Below are 20,907 nucleotides of genomic sequence, written 5' to 3'. Positions count from 1 at the left end.
GAGCCTGCAGTCATGCCTTGTTTTCCATATATACGTGCCCTGAAACGAAGCATGAAACAGTACAACTACTCCAGCTCCCAATTTAAAAATTAAATAGCAGCTGCACTGTTAGAAAAGTACCTACACTGTTGAAAAAGAGAAGGAGAGGAAAAAAAAATTACTGAGAAGTAATTTTACTTTGCAATTTTACTTTGTAATTTTCTCTGGTGGCCTTGGGGATTGGAAGAGTTTAATCATGTGGCTTCTCCACTTCATATTGAGCTACCAAATAGTATGTCAGTCTGCTAAAGATGCAATTGGGCTGGACTTAGGAGAATAGAATAGAATAGAATAGAATAGAATAGAATAGAATAGAATAGAATAGAATAGAATAGAATAGAATAGAATAGAATAGAATAGAATAGAATAGAATAGAATAGAATAGAATACCATCTTACTCCTTGGTGTAGTTTGTGCCCCACATCACAGGGCAGGTAAAGCTGAGCAGACCTTTGACTGTGACAAGATGTATCCCACATTAAACACTCTGCCAGCGCTACTTGTCTGTGTGCAGCCTCTGATTTCAGCACACACTGTCTCTGTTGTGTTACCAGCAGGATGATAATTCCTTTGCTGCTGTTGGGGGAGAGGATTGTGAGATCTGTGTCCTATTAATGCCACAGACCTATCCCCACTTCAAAGCAAAACTGCTGCCCTTCAGAAGGGACTGTGGAAGTCCATTAGGGCAGAAGAAACTCAGTTTGAAGAACAGAGTTTGTCAAATATCCGCAACTCCTTGGCAGCAGGAGAAGATTCTTGTGCAAGACAGATGATATCTACTGAAATATGTTCTTACTTTTCCTTGCCAAGAAATCTTACCCCCTTCTCATTCTGATGACAGGAAAAAAACTCCCTCTACTGAATGCATTTCAGGGGAGTCATTCTGTGCTGTGCTTTTGAAATTAATGGCTAAGCTGAATTCTTACATACTTAATCAGTTTCTTTCCTTCATACCTGCTGTTGCCACCACAGCCTTCAAGTGTAATGAATGAGGCAGCCTTGTGCTGGATGAGCATCATATTGTTTGCCTAACTGGAGCCCCATGGCTTTTCTTTATCTTTTTTTCTGTTTTTTTTTTTTTAAGCAGGTGAACAAAAGTCTGCTGCCTCTAGCCTGTTGTGTGCTGACACTTGACACTACAGTCAGTGCAACTATGGCTTGGTTATGGTTCTGCTGCTCAGACATCCATTGTTTTCAGCTGGCTGAGATGATAAACTGCCATAGTTTTACATTTCTTCTTGGATAATATTTTCACGTGATACATATGATAACAAAAAACCTTCATTATCTTGCCAAGTTCTTGGAATATACTCTGCTTTCTATTGAACTCAGAGTCTCTGACAGTCGTTAGTGGAAATGTTAAGGTTTCCTGTCTTACAAGCTTTCAAATCTAAGAGTAGCAGAGTAAAGAGGGATTAATTTGTCCTTTGTTTATATGGCTCTCAAGCTGCCGCCTTGTTCTGGAGAATTTTGGCTTTGCTGTGAGAATACAAAAGACCTTTCAATTTTTAGGATTGAAAACTTAACTTTCAGAATGTGGTCACAGTTCAGTTAATGCAGTGATCACTCTCTCAAAATAAAAAGGACATGAGCAAAGAGATGCTCGCTTATTCTCAGCTCAGCCAAGATTTAATTTGCCAATCACGAGTCCATATGTAAAAGTCTTTAGCTGTTTCACTCACAGAGTATATGGCTGGAGGTTTGTTACGCACTCTCCAGCACAGTCAGGTTGGGACAAGCTGCATTTTACTCCTCACCAGCCAGGCTGTGCCTATGCCAGCTCCTGAGTGCAGCCACAGTGCCAGGCTGACAAAACTGGGTTTGTACTGGTATCGTTTATTTTGGTCATTGGTGCTGCTTTCAGACTAACCAGTATCAAGAAAGGCTGTACTGGTATGGTTGTACCTGAAGAGGCAGCACTGTGCTGGCGCCATAGTGTGTTAGTAAAGCATCTCTCATTTAAGCACAGTCTGGGGAATTGGGCTTTATCCTGCAGGTTGCCTGAGCTCCAGGGAGAGAAAGCCAGCCCCAGGGACACTCATCCAAACCCTAGTTTAGATGTTAGTCTGCCTGCTTAGGCTTATGGGGCCTGGAACACGCCATTGTACTCTGGGCTTTACTTGGATGATTACAGACAAATTCCAAGTGCACTTCCTATTAAAACAATTACCGTCTTTTAAGCTCTTTTTGTGTAGTGTGGGAAATTTATAATTATTAAAGCTCTACACTGGGGACTGACGGAGCCCGGTGCCTATTGTTGTCTAATTAAGCTTTTTTCAAGAAGTCAGTGTACTTGGGAGAAACACCGTTGAACTTCATTGTCTGGGGTTATCTCCTAAATTCTATTACAAGGTAATTTCCAACCTGCAGTTGTTTGTTTGTTTTATTGGAGCATTTTTTTTTCCCCTTTAACCTATTAGTGCTTATTTGGGCTTCGGTTTTCAGCAGCACAGCACAATCGTCCTTCTGACTTGTTTTTTGGTTTTATTTGTTGTCTTTTTTAGCTACCTGAACTCCACAGCTAGGTTAGTAGAGCACATAGAGAGCCCTGGGAAGCGAGTGTGGACTATTCCCAAGTGCACAATTAAGTACACTTAGGAAGAGTTCTTCCCCACGTCTGTGTTAAGTTATATGGTTATGGGAGTGATTCACAGTGGTAGAAGCTGTGTAAGCCAGTGCAACCCACTCATGAAATTTCTAGGACAGTGCATCAAAGCAAAAGGATTTGGTGGGGGTGGAAGGGAGGGAAGACCAATCTTTTTTTTCCTTAATACTGTACTGTCCAGAGTCAGATCCTTTCCTAGTGAATACTCAGGAACCTGAATGCCGACATGAGCTAGATTACAACAGCTCTGGCCTGCCCATCAGTGTGGAAGGAAGGCCAGTGGAAATGGCCATGCCCTTGAATTGCCACGTGCAAAAAGATGAAAGGTTACAGTGCACACTTTTGTATCTTGACTTACCTGAATGTTCAGGCACCTGAGGATTGCTCTAAACTACACACTTGGTGCCCTGTGACTGCAGAAATAATGGTGGCAAAGCCTTGATGCTTCTCAGGTCTTTTGTAGACATGATTAGGAGTGAAGGTGTTGGTTGTGGTGACTGCTTGCTTGGGTTGTTCCAGGATTTAGTGAGCTGGAGTTTAAAGGGAGAGGTGGCATTGGTATTAGACTGATATCAGTGGAAAACCACCAGTCTTTTGGGCACACCACTCTTAAAGAAGTCTGTAATATTTGATGTGATTCATGGCTGATTTTGCTGTCTGTCTTGCAAGAAACTTCACATCTTGGATCTTAATGACCGGTGCGAGAGTTTTGGTGTGAATTGGAAGTTTGGAAGCAAAAGTAACTTGCGGAGATCTTGTCACTCTGTCTTTTATCAGAGTGGAGTATTGTCTTCTGTAATCTCTGCACTCTTCAGCTGGAAAAATATTTCTCTTGGTTAATAAAGGCCTTTTCATTTGCAACAGAACATACTGAAGGAACACGCTGATGATGACCAAAATCTTGCCATTTCGGGTGTCCCTGTGGTCAGCTGGCCCAAGAAGACCACAAAGGTAATGATACACAATCACTTACTAGTCATTGTTGTGCTAGGTCTTGGTGTTTATTTATCTACAATCTGACTAAGTGCTGTACATGATACTTTGGCAGCTGCTAGCATTTTTAACATGAAATGTGATTTTTAATGGTTTTATGATTAGGTGTTGAAGGAGAACATAAAAAGGCCTCAGCAGGGAGAAATCGTTAGAGTTTCCATTTTAAAATAATTTGTCTGGGCCTTGCTTACCAGTATAAAATTGTGATATGTCTTGGTCATTTACTAGTCATGGTTAAATCTAAAAATGTTGATGGAACATTTCGTATAAAATTAAATGATGTGTAAATCCTACAAGCTGGTCGCTTAGTAAGCACTCTCATCTAGATGAGAAGATGTTTTTACTCTTATACTATGAGACCTCCTGAATTCTCTGTACAGGTGTGCCACTGTGACTTTGGAGGGTTGTTTTCTGTCACTGTACCTTCATTTTTCCTCCTGTATACAAGAGTAATTCACTTTGCAGGAGAACCGTAAGGCTTGCTTTATTAATGCTTATAAAGAGTTTGAAATAATTAACTAAAGAATAATGTCAAAAGGCTGGATGTTATAAATAACAATGATATGTTTACCACACTCCAGTTATTCAGCATGCTGTAAAAGCAGCTTTGCTTATTTAGAAAATGCCTCATCGCTTCTATTTTTACTTTTATTTTTCACTGAATTAGTTTTATAATACATAATTTCTTCAGAAATGCTGAAAGGGTCAGTCAGCTTAAATCAAGCTTCTATCTGAAAAATCTGTTGTTGTTGTTATCATTTTAAATAACTTTCAAAAAATTAACTGAGTGAATTATTTTCCCCGCTCTCACATTTTGAGCTGGCGCACTTGTCGTGGCTTTGCATGTAATCGCTTGTGGCCACAAGAATTTGCTGTTTTCAGGTGTGAAGTAGGAGACCATAAGCATCAAACTGCTGGAGGAGAGTGGGTCAGAACGAGTATATCATGTTCTCTCTAGGTTTCTTTTTGAGTTTTAGCTGAACACATTTCAGATAAGTCCTGTCTTGTTAAATACGTATTTCCTTTTTAGCTTATAATAAATCTATGGGAATATGCTTTGTGTTTAAAATGTTTATTTGCTTAAAAACAACAGTGGGGAACCTTGAGAGGAATCGGTGTCGGATTCTCCACTGCTTCGATAGCTGCTGTTCATTCATCAGTCAGGTGTGCTCTAGGCACTGAGTAAAGCAAAATCTCTGTGACCAGAGGAAAGCTGGTGTGTGAAATGTATAAAGCAGAGCTAAGAAAGAACTGGCTCTTGTGCTGTATCTTTTGAGCTTGTGGTAGAATGAGGACCTTAGTGTTTCAAGGCTTTTATAAACTTTGGCATTTGCTAATGTTCTTGTTTGCTTTATTTTGAAATCTTTGATAAATGGTTCATTTCTTCTATTTTATTGCCGTGCATTGGCAACATAACCCTAACAGTAAAAGATTTGTATTTTTTGTGACTTAAATCTTATCCCTCTTTGCAAAATCCATCTTGCTGGCTGCAAGGGTTTTTTTTTTTAACTTTCCGATGTATATTTTCGTTCAGCCTTTCTGAAAGCAATAACTTTTAGAAGGCATCATTCCCAGTGCTAAGGTACAATAACAAACAATTAAACACATCAGATAATAACAAATATGAGGAAAACTTTAACAGAAAGGCAGGCTTTAGATTGAAGTTTGGAAATAAAGAAAAATTTATAACAGAAAAAATCCTTTCACCATTCTCTTTATATTTACTTTGCTTAATCTGTGATCAGTTTGTGTTATGTTTTAGTTAAAAGGTAAACATACAGGTATGGCTGAATGTTTCCCAAAAGGAGTTTGTGACTGCTAACTGGCAAATGTCCACATCATCTCAGAAGTTACAGCTCTTTCCCTTGTCTGGGAACAGAGGCCAAGTGAACAGGCTAGGAAAACACGTCTTACACTTGAGCCTTTAAGTCCCAAATTAAAATATTTTAGAAAGAGAAGATAGGGGAGATTTGTATAAAGGCAGTGTTAGTAGTTAAGCTTGGTTATTTCTCCTTTGTTCCCTATAAGTCCTGATAATGGAACAGAAGATCTTACAGAGAAGAAAACCTTTAGGGAGGGGGAAACTTCCTTTAAGGAGCAAGTCTCAGTGGCCAGAAGACTCCACGAATGTCAAGCATGAGGCAGGGGAGTAAAACCTACCAGTAATTTTGCTTTCTGTAGTATTGCTCTTGTAGTATATAGGAGAAAAAATGCCAAATACTCAACAGAGCCTTTCCTGAGACACTTGTGTTCAAAGGGAGTAGCAGATACAATACAGCATGGCACCAGCTATTGTGGGGCTGGTGAGAAGACATTGTAGCTGGTATTTAAGCTTCCAGGGAGATGAGTATTGTCTGATTCCAAGTCCATAAAGAAAAAGAAAGGAACTGAAATCCAGAAAGAGGAGACAAGAAATGGAAAACGTGGCTCTTACTTTCTCCCAAGAGAAGGCTCCAGAAGACATTTAGAAAGACAAGAGCAGCAGATGGAGAAGGAAGAATAAAGCCAGCGTTAAATGCCAAAACATTTCAAAGAAAATGGAAATGACTGTAAAGAAAAGGAGGGGAAGAAACTAGAAGCATCGAGAGAGCCGGATGAGAAGAGAAGCATGTACTGTAAAGGGCTGGAGTGGGAAAAGCATAGAGCAGAGGGAGAGAACTCTTACTAAAGTAAAAGACCCCTGTAGTAGGGACAGGGAATGACTTAAACAATGTGAGTAACTCAGGCTGTGGAAGGACAGGCTTAGTTATGTTGACTTGCTTTTGAAAGAACATGCCTTTCATAATCCGAATTATTTTCGAAGCAGCAAATAATATTTCCCTTGAAAATCGACTCGCAGTTTCTTTTGTGTGTTGTTGGGTTCTTTTGTGTGATGTTCTGTACTGCAAAACAGTTGCTTGAAGGCTCTGAAATTCTGGGGTTTAGGGGAGAAACATCTTCACTCACCTTAAATCACAGTTCACGGTGGATAAGGTGTAATGGGCAAAATGCTTAACTAAGTACCTGGAAGGCCCATCCATATGTGCTGCATAGCTCCTGTCTACCTTTTCTAAAGGCATTTGGGGCTGTCGGTTTGACAGCAGCTCACTCTCATTAAAAAATTACTCGCTGAGAAAAGAAACAGAAGTCATGATCAGAAACGTTTTTGTGAGATGAAATGAATGGGTGACATTTGATGATCTTGTGGTTAGTGTACAAAATGGGAGGCAACGGGCTGTGTTCTGTTTCCAGCTCTGCTGCAGCCTCCTTGTGTTGCATGAGGTGAATGGCACATTTCTGCTCCCTGAGCTTTTTTCATATGGAGATGGTGCTTCCCATCCTGGGAGGTTGTGAGGCGAAATTAATGTTTATGAAGATCTGTGACATCTTCAGCAGAAAGTTTCGTAGTAAAATGTATGAACCATTATTATTTTATGGTAATACAGAAATGGTGTGTGTGATTCGTAGGCACCTCTTTCAGATCATATTTACTCATCTTTGTGGAGCATTTCTGAATCTTTTGTATTTTTTCTAATTTATTGATAATTACTTAGCACAATAATTACACTCCAGCAGGTACTTTTTTTTTTTTTCAAATCATCTTTCAGAAGCAGCGAGAACCTGCCTTTTTCTTTTAGTTACAGAGTAAGAGAAAACAGCCCATTCTCAAAAGAAGCCTCTGTCTGATAATGATTCATTTACCTAAATGTTTGATTTTTGCTAAGGATCCTAGGATATGTACAACAATCTTAATTTAGGCCTCTCTTCGAGGAATCAGGAATGTGGGACCAAGTGGGTATTTGAGACCTCCTTGTCCTGATAGCTGACTGACAGTTGGCGTACCTTCGGACTAAGCAGCACATTTTTCCCAGCTGGCTGCCGAGCAGGGATGCAGCTGTGGATATGTAAACCCCATCCCTGTTCCTTTGTTGGGGGTTTGTGCAGCAGTAAGTTGTACTTGCTTGGTGCAGTGCTGAGTAGTGTCAGTTTGTAATTTGTAATGGTAGTCTGCTGTCTGAAAGGAAGAACTCCATAGTGTATAAGTGACTAAAGAGGAGGGAGAAATAATCCTAACAAATTAACTCCTTCCCCGTCCCTGGGACAGGAACTTCTGGGTGATGTGAAAAGAGAGCAGGGCCTAAACTTGACTTTCCATCGTGGTGACAGATTGCTCTCGCTGGTGTGGAAAGATGACTACCACCAAGTCAAATCTTGAAGCCCACTCTCAAGATTTGCTCAACCCTACGATACCAAAGCTCCTGTTTTATCTGCATAGGAATTAGGGGCAGCATTTTATTTAAGGAACTCGGAGTATGGCCCAAGTAGAAACCATGCATTTTTCAAACCATTTCCTATTTCTAGAAGACAACAGTCAACTATAGTAGCATGTAATTACACTCTATGGCAGTGCCTTCTGTTTTTATTGTGGTAAAGATCTTTAGTTGTCTATGAAGAGCAGCTATAAAGAACTGAAATATGTTTGGACTCTCTTGTTCTGTGAAGAGTTAGAAATGCAGACTGTGAGCCAGATTCTTATCTCTCTTACCTGGCACAAACCTAAAGCCACTGCATTTGTAATGATAGCAAGTGTCCAAATATATATAGGTCTGGCTGTGAGCAGGAGTTGAAGCTGTAATTTTCAGTAGCTGGTTAACAATGCTGCACCATGTGGCTGTTTTTCGGATGCCCATTCATATGCGTTTTATATGTAATTTTTACCTGTTGATTTTAAGAGAAGATACTGGAGAAGTATAATAAGGAAATGGTAATATTCTTATTTAAAGGCGTACTATTAATTAGTAAAGGCCACAAACCAAAATTTTAATTGGATTATGTTTTTTTTAAAAAAAACAACCTTCCCTGCACTTGGCAATGCAAATAATGTTTGTAGCTGTGTATCAGTGCATGAGAACCAGGAAGAAAAAGTGATCATAAAATTTAAAAAAAAAAAAAAAAAAAGAGGAAGACATCTCTTAGATTGCTTTTTTTGCTGTTGTTTTTTGGGTTGGGGGTGGTGGTAGGTGGGCACAGGATTGAAAGGGACCTCTTGAGGTTTTGACTCTACTTTCCTGTTACTATGGGCAGCATCTGATTCCAGTCATTAGCAAGTTCTGTCTTACAGCAGTTTATTTTTTACCCAGTTATTTTTACTAGAAATCTTTTTGCAAAATTCTACAGACACATCCATATATCTGAAAAAGGATTAAGTCGTAAGAACTGTTCTGCAAGAGGCGGAGCAAAAGACTGGTTAGTATGATGGAGGAAAGGTTGAGCTAGTCCTACTCCACCAGAGCAGAGAGTCCTTATAGCACAGTGTCCTGTTTCTGATGGTGGCCAGTCACAGCTATTGAAAGAGTTATAAGAACAAAGGGGACCTACAACAATCCTTCCTTTGCTTGTCTTCCCAGTTAAGATAGAAGTTAGATTGTATCTTCATCTTTCACGTTTAGTGTCACCTGGTAGAATTTTATTTTTTTTCCTCTGTGAATTTACCTAATAATTTGTGGAACCTGTTTGTCATTTTGATCTCCACAGCATCCTGTGGCAGTGTCCCCCGCAGTTTAATAAAGCTCTGTGTAGATAAGTACTTCCTTATGTTGTTTCAGATCTGTCCTTTAATATCATAAATACATTTCATGCTCTCTGTATCATGCATTTTGAGAAATTCGAGGTCTCTGTTTACCTTCTCTGTGCTGTCAGTGATTTTTTTTTTTTATGTCCCTTTTACTGCTTTTCAGACTTTGCCCCCCCCCTCAATCCCAAGCTGAAAACCACTAGTAAATTAACTCTTTTCTGGTACCATACCGTATGTTTGATCATTTTTCTCACTCTATTCTAGTTCCACTATAGGTAGTTTTGAGATGAGAGCGGATATGGGACTCCTTAACCACAGACAGTGTTCAAGATGTGATTTTTAAGAGCGGAGGCTAGAAGAACATGTCTTGTTAAGCTGGCACAACAAAGTTGAAGGGGGGATGATTGTTGTGTAAGTACTTCAGGGAGTACAAGCACCAGGGGAGGAGAAGAGTTATTTAAGCTAATGGACAATGTTGGCATGAGAACAAGTGAGTATAAACATACCATAAATAGATTTAGGTTGGAAATAAAATTTCTGATCATTGTTTGTAGTCTGGACTAAACTGCACAGGAGAAAAAACAGTAGACAACTGTGGTGAAAAGGGTGTTAGATTCTTAGAAATAACTTGTATTTTAAATAATAAAAGGCAATGGTACTAGTCACCATTTCTAGATCTGGAGCCCAGAGAGATCCATGGGCACATTCATGTGTCTGCTGCCATTTTCCAGCAAGGAACCTTTTCCACTTTTCATGGTATTTCACATTAAAAATGCTGGGAAGAGAAGCAAATCTCTGTTTTTAGTAACAAAGCTCCTTTATGTATGGCTCCAATTTTATGAACATATATGCAACACTATGTGTTGGATCAAACTTAAGAAATAGTAAGTAAATGGACTAAGAATCAGTGGACAATGAATTGGATTATATTCATAAATTAGGGGGTGAAAGCATAAATTCAGGTCAACTTGAAACCTATGTGATTTTTTCAGACGTGTTGAGCATTGTTTTACATCAGGTTTTCTTTAAATTCAGAGGTGCTGGTGGACAAAGAACATTCCTGAACACCTTTGAATAAATACTTCCAGTTTTTACTTGCTTGCTTACCAAGAATTCCTACCATAGCTATCACTAGGCCAGCTCCACCCATAGAAGCAAGAGCAGAGAAGGTACTAGTTACAGCAATTAGTGTTTTAACCAGAGTGGTGTCTGAAACAGATCTGAGCACGTATAAATGGCAAAACATCAGAACAGCATCAGCTTCAGGAGCCTGCCCGGGGGCTACCACCAGGAAAGCAACATTCCTCGTAGGAGCAGTGGGAAAACTCTGCCAAATTCCCCAAGACAGACCAGTCCCTGGAGATCTATGCAGGGTACTTCCTGTGGGAATACGAACATATTAGAAAGCAAATACTGACAATTAAAAATAAGCATTGAAAGTAAAAACTGAGTCCTCCTAGTGTTGGAACAAATCTGGGAAGGGGGGGAAAAAAGAGGTAGAAAGACAGCAAAACAATTCTGTGTGAATTATTGTACGATGTATTTTTTTCTGGGTGAGATTCAAATAAGTTTTACATCAAGTGGTGCAGGAGCAAAAAGGGGTTTTAAACTGTCACATTTTGTCCTTGCCAGGCACCAGCTAAAGGGGTTTGAAGTGGTCTCACACAGCACTGCCTGAACTCTGCTTGGTGTCAACAACGATTTTAAATACCAATAGTCTGCAAGAAGATTTGCGTATACAAATATGTGTGTGTTGTGAATCCTTTTTGTTGATAAAAATCCTGTTTATAAGCTACTGCAAATCAGACATTTCTTGGTAGTTATCAGATGCTAATAATTAATTTATCTTCCAGAAAATAACTTAAGTACAAAAGAAAATGAGGATTAAAATAAATTTAAATTTGTTTTTCTCTTTACTGATTTAAATTGTGATTGGAATCAGTGATTTAAATAATTTTGAATAATTTCTGCTCTTTTACGCTGTAGGATAGTAGATGCCGTGTGGTAGGAGAGAGCTGAAATTTATTCAGAAAGATATCCCAGTTCTGGGATCTCTACAAATCTATTAAGAAACAAAACCACATAGTTGAGGTTTGAGGGATTTTTTTTTTTTTTTTTTTTTTTTTTTTTTTTTTTTTTTTTTTTTTTAGGGGACTTCCCACAGTAGCTGTACGCATATGAAACTAAGCCCTTTCCCTGCTAAATACACTTGGGAGCAGGAAAAAACCTGATGCACCAGAACCAAATACTTCTTTGGGTACTGTGCAAAGGAGTAAAAGCTGTTGAGGCTACTGGGAGTTTCTGTCAAGTGTCTGCTTTCCTGGGGCAGCTCCTTGCCTGACTTGTTTATTTTTGTGAGCACTGCTTCAGTCTCCTATCAACATTAGTCCTCAAGACAAATTTATTTCTGTGGTAACTCTGTGCAGGCCAGAGGAGTTTTCAGAGTTTGGTGTATGTGTATCATACATAACATGCTCAAAGAACTTCACTGCATATCGCCTCAGTGTTTTTCTAAAAGCTTTGCCTGGTGACTTGACAGATTATTTCTCACCTCAAGAGGCTGTACTTGAAATATTGTGTCCCTTCAGGGAGTAATTATAAATAGCAAGGACTTGAATGAGCACCTTCTTAATCTCCCATCTTTGACTTAATATTTTCCCTTCTTATCAACTCTCAGCCACTTGCTTTGAAATCTGACCAATAGCTTTATGTGATTAATATATCAAACAGGTAAATTAGAGCCATTTTGGCTCTGAGTAGAAATTTGAATGGATTGGAAAAAATGAACAGACATCTCTCTTTTCAAACTGTTGTGCTCCAAGTATCAGATGAGAAGATTTATGTATTCTTCCCCATTGTCATTCCTCTACCATATGCGTGAATATTCAGTAACATGAATTTTTCCCGACTACGTCTGCCATTTTTCAAGATAGCAGCTTTCTCTTTTATTTCATGATAGTAAAAGTGCTGATGAAAACTACTTTAGTCTTAAGACCTTTTTCTTAGACTCTGTATGTGAAATGAGTTGTCGGGTCTCAGATTTTATGACCAGCAGCTCGCCTACATTCATTGCTGAGTTGGCCAACAAAACCAAAGAAAAGGTGAAGGCTTGAACCTGGTTTAAGTATTTCACCATCCTTGTGCTCTCCCCCACCCCGGCATTAAAACCATTCAAGCTCTGAGTTACGTATCTGAGATTTAATAGTTTTGTTTCTGGATCGAAGCACATTGGCAGAGCAATGGGGAAGGCGTTTGTCATTCCACAGTACGTGCTGTGCAATTATGGACATTAATCCTGCGTGCACTTTTCAGAACAAAATTGAATTGTATGTTCTGTCCCTGAGAAGATGGCTTCCTTTTAGTTCCATAGCACATTGAAATTAAAGTCTGCTGAGAATATAAATGAGGTCTTGTTTCAACTTTACGACTTTCCTGCAGGCTCTAGTAGACCAGATAGAAGAGGTACAGAAGTGCTCTCGTTTTTCACAATTAGCAAATACAACAAAAGATATGGATAAATTCTGATAAAAGCGAAGCAGCAGAGACTTAGTCTAGTGTGGTTTGGATGTTTGTGTCCTGGAAGTTTCCCTACAAATGCAAGTCAGGTTTGTAGGTGACAGGAGAGCACCTGAGCTCTCACGAGACAAACTGTACTTCAGCTTTTCCTTTGCTTATCATTTGTTTGCCTCTAAATGTTTGGGTTTGGTCTCTAGATTTTAAAGCTGCTGCCCACATGTTGGACACACTGACCATCTTACAGCATTCTGTGCTGCGTCAGAGTGGACTCAAGCCACTTAGAAGAAAGCAGGTTACATATCCTGGTTAATGCACTCTTTCAGCTAGCAGCCACATCTATTTGCATGTTCCTCCACAGCGTGGCAGTCACTTCTTATCTTCTTAGGAACCTAGTTTTTGCATTTACAGGCAGAACATGGCTCTTGGAGACACAAAATGTGCTGTGGAAACACTCTCTGTGGCATAAGGATCTGTGGAAGAAGGAAGAATGGTGGGATTTCCCTCATTTCCCAGTGGGTAGTCCCAATCTTGCCATGGCTCTTTGTGTAGAGAAGAGCCTGTCTTGTGTGATAGCTGAACTTGATGTTTCACTGCTCTGCAGTCTTATTTATTATATTTCTAAGATGACAGGGATGTTGGTGTTTTGGGGGGATTGTTTTGGTTTTAAGGTTTATAAGAGGGAGAGTGAGTGAGCTACTATCAGCACCTTCTGTCTGGGCTCTTGCTGGTTTGGGTGCTGCCCCTCTACTGTAATAGTCCACAGTTTTTGTCCTTCAAAAGATAGTCATACTGCTGCCTTTGCTTCTCCTGTGTTGGATACTGGTTAGGGAAAGCATGTGCAGTATAGGCATTACATGAAGGGAGCAATCAGTATATTATTTTGTCTTTAGGTGATCTAAGGTTGATCAATCAGACTGTTTATTAAAGAGATTTTGATGGATACTCAGTGCATCTGATGACTACTCTTATGTCATAGTTCAGGTAGACTGGATAGTAGGAAGTAGTAAGATCATGATACTAGATGGATATTTAGGTTGTCAGAATGTCACTGCTAGTGTTGAGAGTATGACTGAAATATTGGCTAGAACTCTTGAGAAAAGTGTCATGAAATTTGCCCAGGCCCAACAGTTAAGATCATATTTCATGTGAATGGACACTTACACCAAAACAATGAACCTTAGAAAGCTGTTGGGTAACTCTCTTATTCTGATACAGGTCAATAATCGTGACTCATAAACATCTCAGTGGGTTTCCTTTTCAGAAACATATGTGCTGGCCTGCAGAAAGCAGCAGCAGCTCAAATCGCAAGATCTTTTTTCAAGGACTTCTATATAAACCAGTTTGAGGTTGTTTTTCCAATGTAAATATTTTTTTTCCAATACCAGCTAAATATACTATTCTATTAAGATGCATAAAAAGTTTAAAGGGAAGGTTAAATCAAAGGGGGGTGTGCCACATTATAAACTTTATTTCACCTCAGTGAGAATCACAGAACCCTAAACTCTAGTGTCTATTATGAAAACACAGATCCTATTTAGCACTGGTAGGAGCAGCTGAAATCTGCTGGTACAGGAGATGCTGAGGAGCAAGTGAGTACAGCGCAGGGGTTGTAGTCTTCCTCCCCCCATCTTGGTTTTACTACTTAAGGATATTTGCATGAGAATAAAATCTGGTTCTTTGGCACTCATCTGCTCCTGCTGTTTATTCTTTGCTTGAGGTTATTGTCTCAGTTTGTGACAACATAATTGGTTTCTGTGGAGAAGATTATGATATTGATGAGACTTATATATGACTTCAGGTGAGGTGCAATCAAAGCAACAGTTCAGAATAGAAGGTACTGTCTGTTTTCATGCAGTTTTCACTAAGGCTCATTCAGCAGTTTAATTAAGGATGCTATTTATTACTAAATTACACCACGTGAAGCTGAAGTATGGACACAGTTATGTCAATACCAGCATGACTAAGGTCAGTGCTGCTTATTTTGTTTTCTAAGCTGATGTAAACTGCACCAGGCTAGTCAAATACACATTCTTCACACAAGGGTTGTTCACTATTTGTCGTAATTTAGTGTTCTCTAGTGTAGACACACTGAAAGAATTGAGCTGGAAAATGCTTTCTTAATAGTTCTTTCTGTGTGTTAAATATTTCTTTGAATGGTTAGCTGCTCTTGTACAAGATGAGATTCTTTGAGAGCAATTATAATCAGAAAAGTTTATTTTATTGTGTTGTTTTCCCCCCTTTTTTTTTTTTTTTTTTTTTTTAAATGCCATCTCAGCAATGTTTACCTCGCATTTGGAAATCATTCCGAGATCTTCTTGGCATGTGTGTCTTCACTCCTAACACAGGCCTCGTAATTAGAGCTCATTTGTCAATTGTGTTGCTGTTGTAAGCAGCAGACTGGAACACGCTCTCCCGTGGCAGGGCTGGCTGTGGAGTGAGGTTTGATGTGGGTTACACTTGGTGACCTGCTGCAGCCCAGATAGGCTAATGCAAATATCAAGAGTGCTAGTATGCTTTGCAGATGAGAGGAGTAGGATGATCTATGTCATGATTTAATTTGCTCTGAATGACATTTCGCTGTGGTGTGACTGGTGGATTGTCCTTGGGGGATGTCACAAGTTATGGTTTTGTTTTTTTTTTCCTCTTGTCTGGATTACGGAGCCAAAAGGCTGGAGGGATGAACAAGTGTGCGAGCCAGGTTACGCGGGGCCTCGCGTGGAATTGGCACAGGCTAGTGGAGACTTGGTCTGCCCACGGGCAGGTGTGGGACCAGGCGTCTTCCTTACGGATGTCATCTGTTCTCCTGCCTCTGCTGGAGGCCAACTGTGTAATCGAACCGCAAACACTGCTGTAATCATGTCAGTTATCCTTGCTCCGTAGTTTAAAGCTCTCCTCTGTAGGCCTGTCTTTGAGACGCGCATCCCCCCCTTCCTCTCTCCTGGATTCTGATATTACCTTGTGGTTCTGAAAGCCAAGGCCCTAGGCACATGCCTTTCATGCCTCAGCTCCTGCTCCTAGTTGTGTACAAACACAATGGGGAAAGAGAGAAACCTGAGGAGACGGGCTGAACGTACCCAATCCCATTCTGGAGAGCCCCATCTTGTGTTGCAGGTAAAATGCTCCGCTCCCGGCCTTGTGGATGAGCAGGACTGGGAGAATACCATCACGTACCCGTAATTTGAGTTTGAGTTGGCGAGAGGACAGAAGTACAAACAAGAAATGGATATTTAAGGTATTCAAAATAAGGAAGGGGCATAATTACATGATTCACTTGGCTCTATCAGCGCTCGCCTGTAAATATGTGTTTCAAGTTTGACTGTGTTTTGTTAGTTAAACTTGAGCGACCAGGCTTTGTGTAGATCACGGTGTCACAGGGGCTGTGAGTGGGTGTAAGGCAGCATTGCTGCTCGCTCCTGTGCCTGCTCCTGCCTGTTGCTGGCCTCCTTTTCTGGGCTACCCGAAGTTTTTGTATAGCCATGTGCTAATTCAGAGCAGGGAACTGAGCTTGAAACTAGTTTGGCAAAAAATCCTGATACAGGGACCATTAGATGTGCTTCTTTATGGCTTCTTGGTTGCTCAGCACATGCAAATATTTAATCTCATGTTTAATTCTGTGTTGTGGGCGTAGGAGCCAGAGGCAAAATTTTTTTTTTTTAATTTTTTTTTTTTTTTTTTTTCTAATAAGATTCCTCAAATAGCTGAGAGGGCTGCAGGACTTCAGGAGGGAGTCTGATGCTGAGCCCGGCTACCTTGTCTTAGTTTGATTTATAGCCAGAACCTCCTTTCCATTCCCAGGGACGAGGGATGTGGAATAAAGAGAAGGATGTGTGCTGAAATTAAAAGAGAACTTTTATTAATACTTCCAGGCTTTATTCTCTGATTTATTTTTTTTTCCCTGTGGGGGAAGGAGAATAAACTTTTTAAATTTATGAAGTAATCTGCAAAAAATAATCCAGAACATATGTTCTAGATTGCATATTTTGCTCTCTAAGAACTGCCTAAGCAATTAAAAATGCACCAGGAATAGAATTAAACATGTGTATGCAATTTAAAGATAAACTTGATAGTTTTATTCCTAACTCAAGGTGTTTTGCTCTTTAAATAGCCTAATAATTTGCTTTTAGAGAGAAGTTTCTACGTAGGCCGGGTGTTGAGTCTATCCTCCAAACCCCATCTAATTTCCAATAACTTTACGATGTTTTGCTTCATAACTGCACCAAGAAAGCAGGGTTGAAAAAGAGTTTGGACTGGCGATGGTGGTGTGTCTTGGGTGCTCCCCGGGGATGGCAGATCTGGTGTGGAAACCTTAAGAGAGATGTTAATGTGCTGCCCTGGCCTGGTGTAGTGTCAGTCCACGAACCTAAGCTGGATCTTGGACGAGTAACTTTATTAAGGCTTTACTTAATTCTGCAGATCGTGTGAATGTGCAGGCCTGTGCTGCTGCTGGATTCACTGCTCAGCTCCCAGACCTGGTAGTTAAAATATCCCAGCCCCCTTTCTTTTCTTAAACTTTGTCCCACACCAGGCCTTTTCCATTTGCTTCTCTGTTTTGGTGTGATTACTGTAGCTGTTTGAAAAGGGGTAATGTTCGGGGAGCAGATTGATCTCAGCTGCATTGTACCAGCTGTGCAATAGCTACTGGAGGTGCTGGTTCTTGCTGGATCAATTTGGAAAGTTGGTTATGTTTTGGGATTCTTCAGCTCTTCTAGAACCTGAGGCTTTGATAGCATTTTTTAAAATTTAATAGTTAAAAATTAATACAAGAAAGCGGAGAGCCTTCTTGTGGATTTCTTAAAAGCCTTGGTCTGATCCTAAATTATAACACTGTGACCTACGTAGTAAAGACCTGTGGAGGTTTTTTTTTTCTTTTTTTTTTTTTTGTTCAGAACTGTTCCGTGATAAAACGCGTTGTGTGGATCCAACTGTATTTTCATACAAGCCTGCTTTAGCTTGTGTAGTTACTACATTTTTCTACACGGGACATGTCACATTGGTATCATGTAGCTGCTTCTACTGCGATTAGTCTCTGGTGTGTAACAGGTGAAAGGCTTCAGCTCTACAGGTGTAGTTGAACAGCACAACTTCAGTGCTTGGGTAGGACCTGTGGGTTTTGTCGCTCAAACTTTCTTCTGACTTTGATTCCTCTTTCCCTAGTCTATGTGTAAACTAGGAAAGCAAAAAGACTGCCAGATTTCCCAGCACGGGAGCAGGTACGATTTACTGCACTTGTACTAGTTGCAGTTGGCACTGGGGGCCTGGAAGTGTGTGGGTGCTGGGGTTCATGTCCTGCCTGGTGCTGGCCCTTGCTGGGTAGCTCAGGGAAGGAAGAAATTCAGTTTTTGATGGTGACGCTTCAGCGTGTGTAAACAGGCTGAGAAAGAAGCTCCTGGGTGTGGGTAGGGGGATCTGTCCTGAAGTAACAGTAAGAAGAAAAACTACACTTGCAGTGTGCCCCAAGTCTGTATAACTTGTGTCTGTCTGTCTTTTTAAGAGCTCCTACTTTGGATACAGCTTATCTGCAAAAGCATATTTTTGCCAATATATCTTATTCCACAGTCTAGGCCTAACTTCTACCTCCTCACCACCAGAGGAAAATAAACGGGAGCACTTGTATTGGCACTGACGTGCCACTTTATCACACCCTAAACAACGTAGTTGGCAGAAAAGCTGCTGGAGTGTCACTAATGCCCAGATGAACCTGTGAGGTATCAACTTTTCTATTTACTTGTGGCAAATTGATTTGTTTATTCAGTAGTGGAGCTCTGTGTGGTCGCCTGGCAGTGATCACTAGGAGCCACGCTGCTTTTTTGCCCGAGAGGGTGAGAAAGTTTGTAGGTATGAGTTGGAGGAGATGGTGGCAGTGAACGTGTGGAGAGCATTAGTCCTATTTGGGGATGGCTGGGCTTGGAAAAGTTCCACCGCCTTCCCCTTCCCTCTGATGCTGCTCGCGTAATGGGGGACCTTGGCCTTGTCTTGCAGGACACATCCACCCCGGCAGGAGCCTGTGCTGATGATGGGTGATAGGAGTCTTGTAAACAGCCACTGCTAGAGGAAAACAACTCCCCTGGAGTTGGTGTGTGTAGACTTTGGGCCGATACGCTGTAGTCAGACATGTTAGATCTGTGGTGTTGGCTTGCACTCTTCAGTTAATACTGCTTGTAAGGATGTTATTGGCATCGGTGAGTTGTTTTGTTGGTGGTTTTTTTTTCTGTCTTAAACTAGCTTCTTCCTCATCCCCCCTGAACTCTTGCAGTCACATCATCCTGTCCTTTCTTCCTTCTTCCTCCAAGTTCTTCCTTTGACGAGGGTTTCTGTTAACTGCTGAAGAGATGTAAGGTTTTAATGCTGAGGAACTGCTGACTTGGTTGTGATTATCTAGTGCAAGACAGTGTGTGTGTAACAGGCTGTCAGCCTGCCAGGCAGTTTAATGCCAGTCCCTGCATTTCAGGGTTAATGTAGAGTTAATGACGGGGTCTGTTTCAGAGACCTCTGGTAAAGTGACTTTGGTGGATCTCAGTCCAGTGCATTGGTATGTGTGTTGCTGTTCTACACCACCGCTGGTAATTGTCAATTTGACTGGTTTTCTTAGCAGGAAGGCCAGAACTGCATGCCTAGGAGGCTAGGGGAGGGACACGCCGCTGCAGCAGTCGGGACAGTGTTGCTTGCTAGCCCTGGGCAGCAAGCAAGGGAGCTTTGTCCTCCAGAACTTCCACCCTGTTTGAATTGAAAAATGCACCTCTGTGTCTGCACACCTCTGATGCTATGGGAAGAGGCAAGGAAATAATTGACCAGAAGCCTTTGCTGTGGCACCCTGTGGGATTCTCTAGCACCCAGTGTCAGCCTGTGACCCAGCCTGTTTAGGGTGGTGTTTTAGCTGACTGCAGTTATGAATTGTGGGTTAATGTGTGTGGCTTTTTTTTTTCTCCATAGTGTTTATTTATCAGATATTATAAAGAAACAACTGGTAACTAAATTTTGTCTATTCTAATTCTGGTCAAACAATTGTACTGGGTTGCAGTGCCATATAAAGATCTAAGCGCAGGACTGGCACCTGAGAAGTCCTGAGCCCTTGTCTGTTGTTCAGTGCTGATACAGTTGCGTGGACTTGGGCAAACCACAGCAAATCACAATAATTTGAATCTGTCCACGTGTTACAGAAGGAAATCCCCCCTGTTTTGCAAACGGAAGGGATAAACTTAGGTGGCACAGCACCTTAAAGCAATGAACACTGCACAGGTATGGTGTCTTGTCCTGGAGAGATTTACACAGTGGACACACAAGGTGTTCAGCTAGTACTTGGTTGGGAAGTGAAGCACTTGAGGGTCTCACTGAGTTGGGCACGTGATAAGCTCTTCAGAAGGGCTCTGCGCATGGCCCTGGATTTTTCTCAGAGTTGTTGAGTCTGAAATAATGGTACGGTGCCACTGGCAGCAGTTTAAGCAGGTCACTGAAGCCGAGTGGTGGAAAGACCCATGCCCAGGTAAAGGCCGCTTGCAGAAGAGCTTGTTTCTAGGCTGCAGGCTTGGTCAGCCTTGTTTTTTAGGACCAGGACCCCCTCCTTCCTGGGACTTGGCAGCAGGGTCTGATGATCTTCCTCCCCAGAGCAGAGGATTTTGTGTGTGAAGTTACCTCCTGGTGTTGGGACAGCAGTTGGGGAACATCAGCACCTACTTAATGATGCATTTAACAGCTGATAGCTACTGAAGTATTGCATCCAAAGCTTGAGGCTCTTGCTATTTTTGTTTACTCGAGGTCTTTTGAGTTACTTTTTACAGCTGTGAATGTTTGAAATCTTGCTGTAAAAATCAGACTTGTGTTTCTGTTGTAGTAAGGGTTGTGCTCAGGGCAGAGGTCCTTAGTGCCTTTGCTGCTTCTGACCTGGCGATGGTGGGTGGCTTTTCGGTCACTGCTGAGCAGGGAAATGAAATATGGTGAAATTGTGGTCAGGTACCTGTAAGCAGGCAGTGAAAACTTCCCAGCAGCCAAATGTTTGTCTGTAGCCAAGATAAACTAATGTCCTGAGTAGTGACTTTTTCCCGTAGCATTTTCTAGGCGTTTGTTTTGAGTTTTAAGTGTCATACCTGGGCTTATTCTGCGATCTCCATAGCCCTGTTGAGAGAGACTTCAATTGCTGATGACCACCCTGCACAGTCCCCTAATTATTGTCCAACTGGAGGGTTATCGAATTCCCTGGGGTGTG

The 20,907-nt window shown here is 41.0% G+C and overlaps 1 protein-coding gene across 10 annotated transcripts in view; it reads left to right on the top strand.

Moving 5' to 3' along the window:
- Positions 1–20,907, top strand: part of KDM2B (lysine demethylase 2B) — a 116,449-nt gene that overhangs the window by 73,232 nt on the left and 22,310 nt on the right. For all 10 annotated transcript variants that reach the window (XM_026859723.1, XM_026859722.1, XM_026859724.1 and 7 more), the window contains one exon: positions 3,509–3,595. In XM_026859723.1, coding sequence (XP_026715524.1) covers positions 3,509–3,595 — 87 coding nt within the window. The remainder of the gene's footprint in view (positions 1–3,508; positions 3,596–20,907) is intronic.

Source organism: Athene cunicularia (genome assembly GCF_003259725.1).
Source record: "Athene cunicularia isolate RWA chromosome 15 unlocalized genomic scaffold, athCun1 chr15_part1, whole genome shotgun sequence".
Taxonomy (NCBI): domain Eukaryota; kingdom Metazoa; phylum Chordata; class Aves; order Strigiformes; family Strigidae; genus Athene; species Athene cunicularia.
The sequence above is the reverse complement of the archived record's forward strand: the minus strand, read 5'-3'. Positions and strand labels throughout refer to the sequence as shown.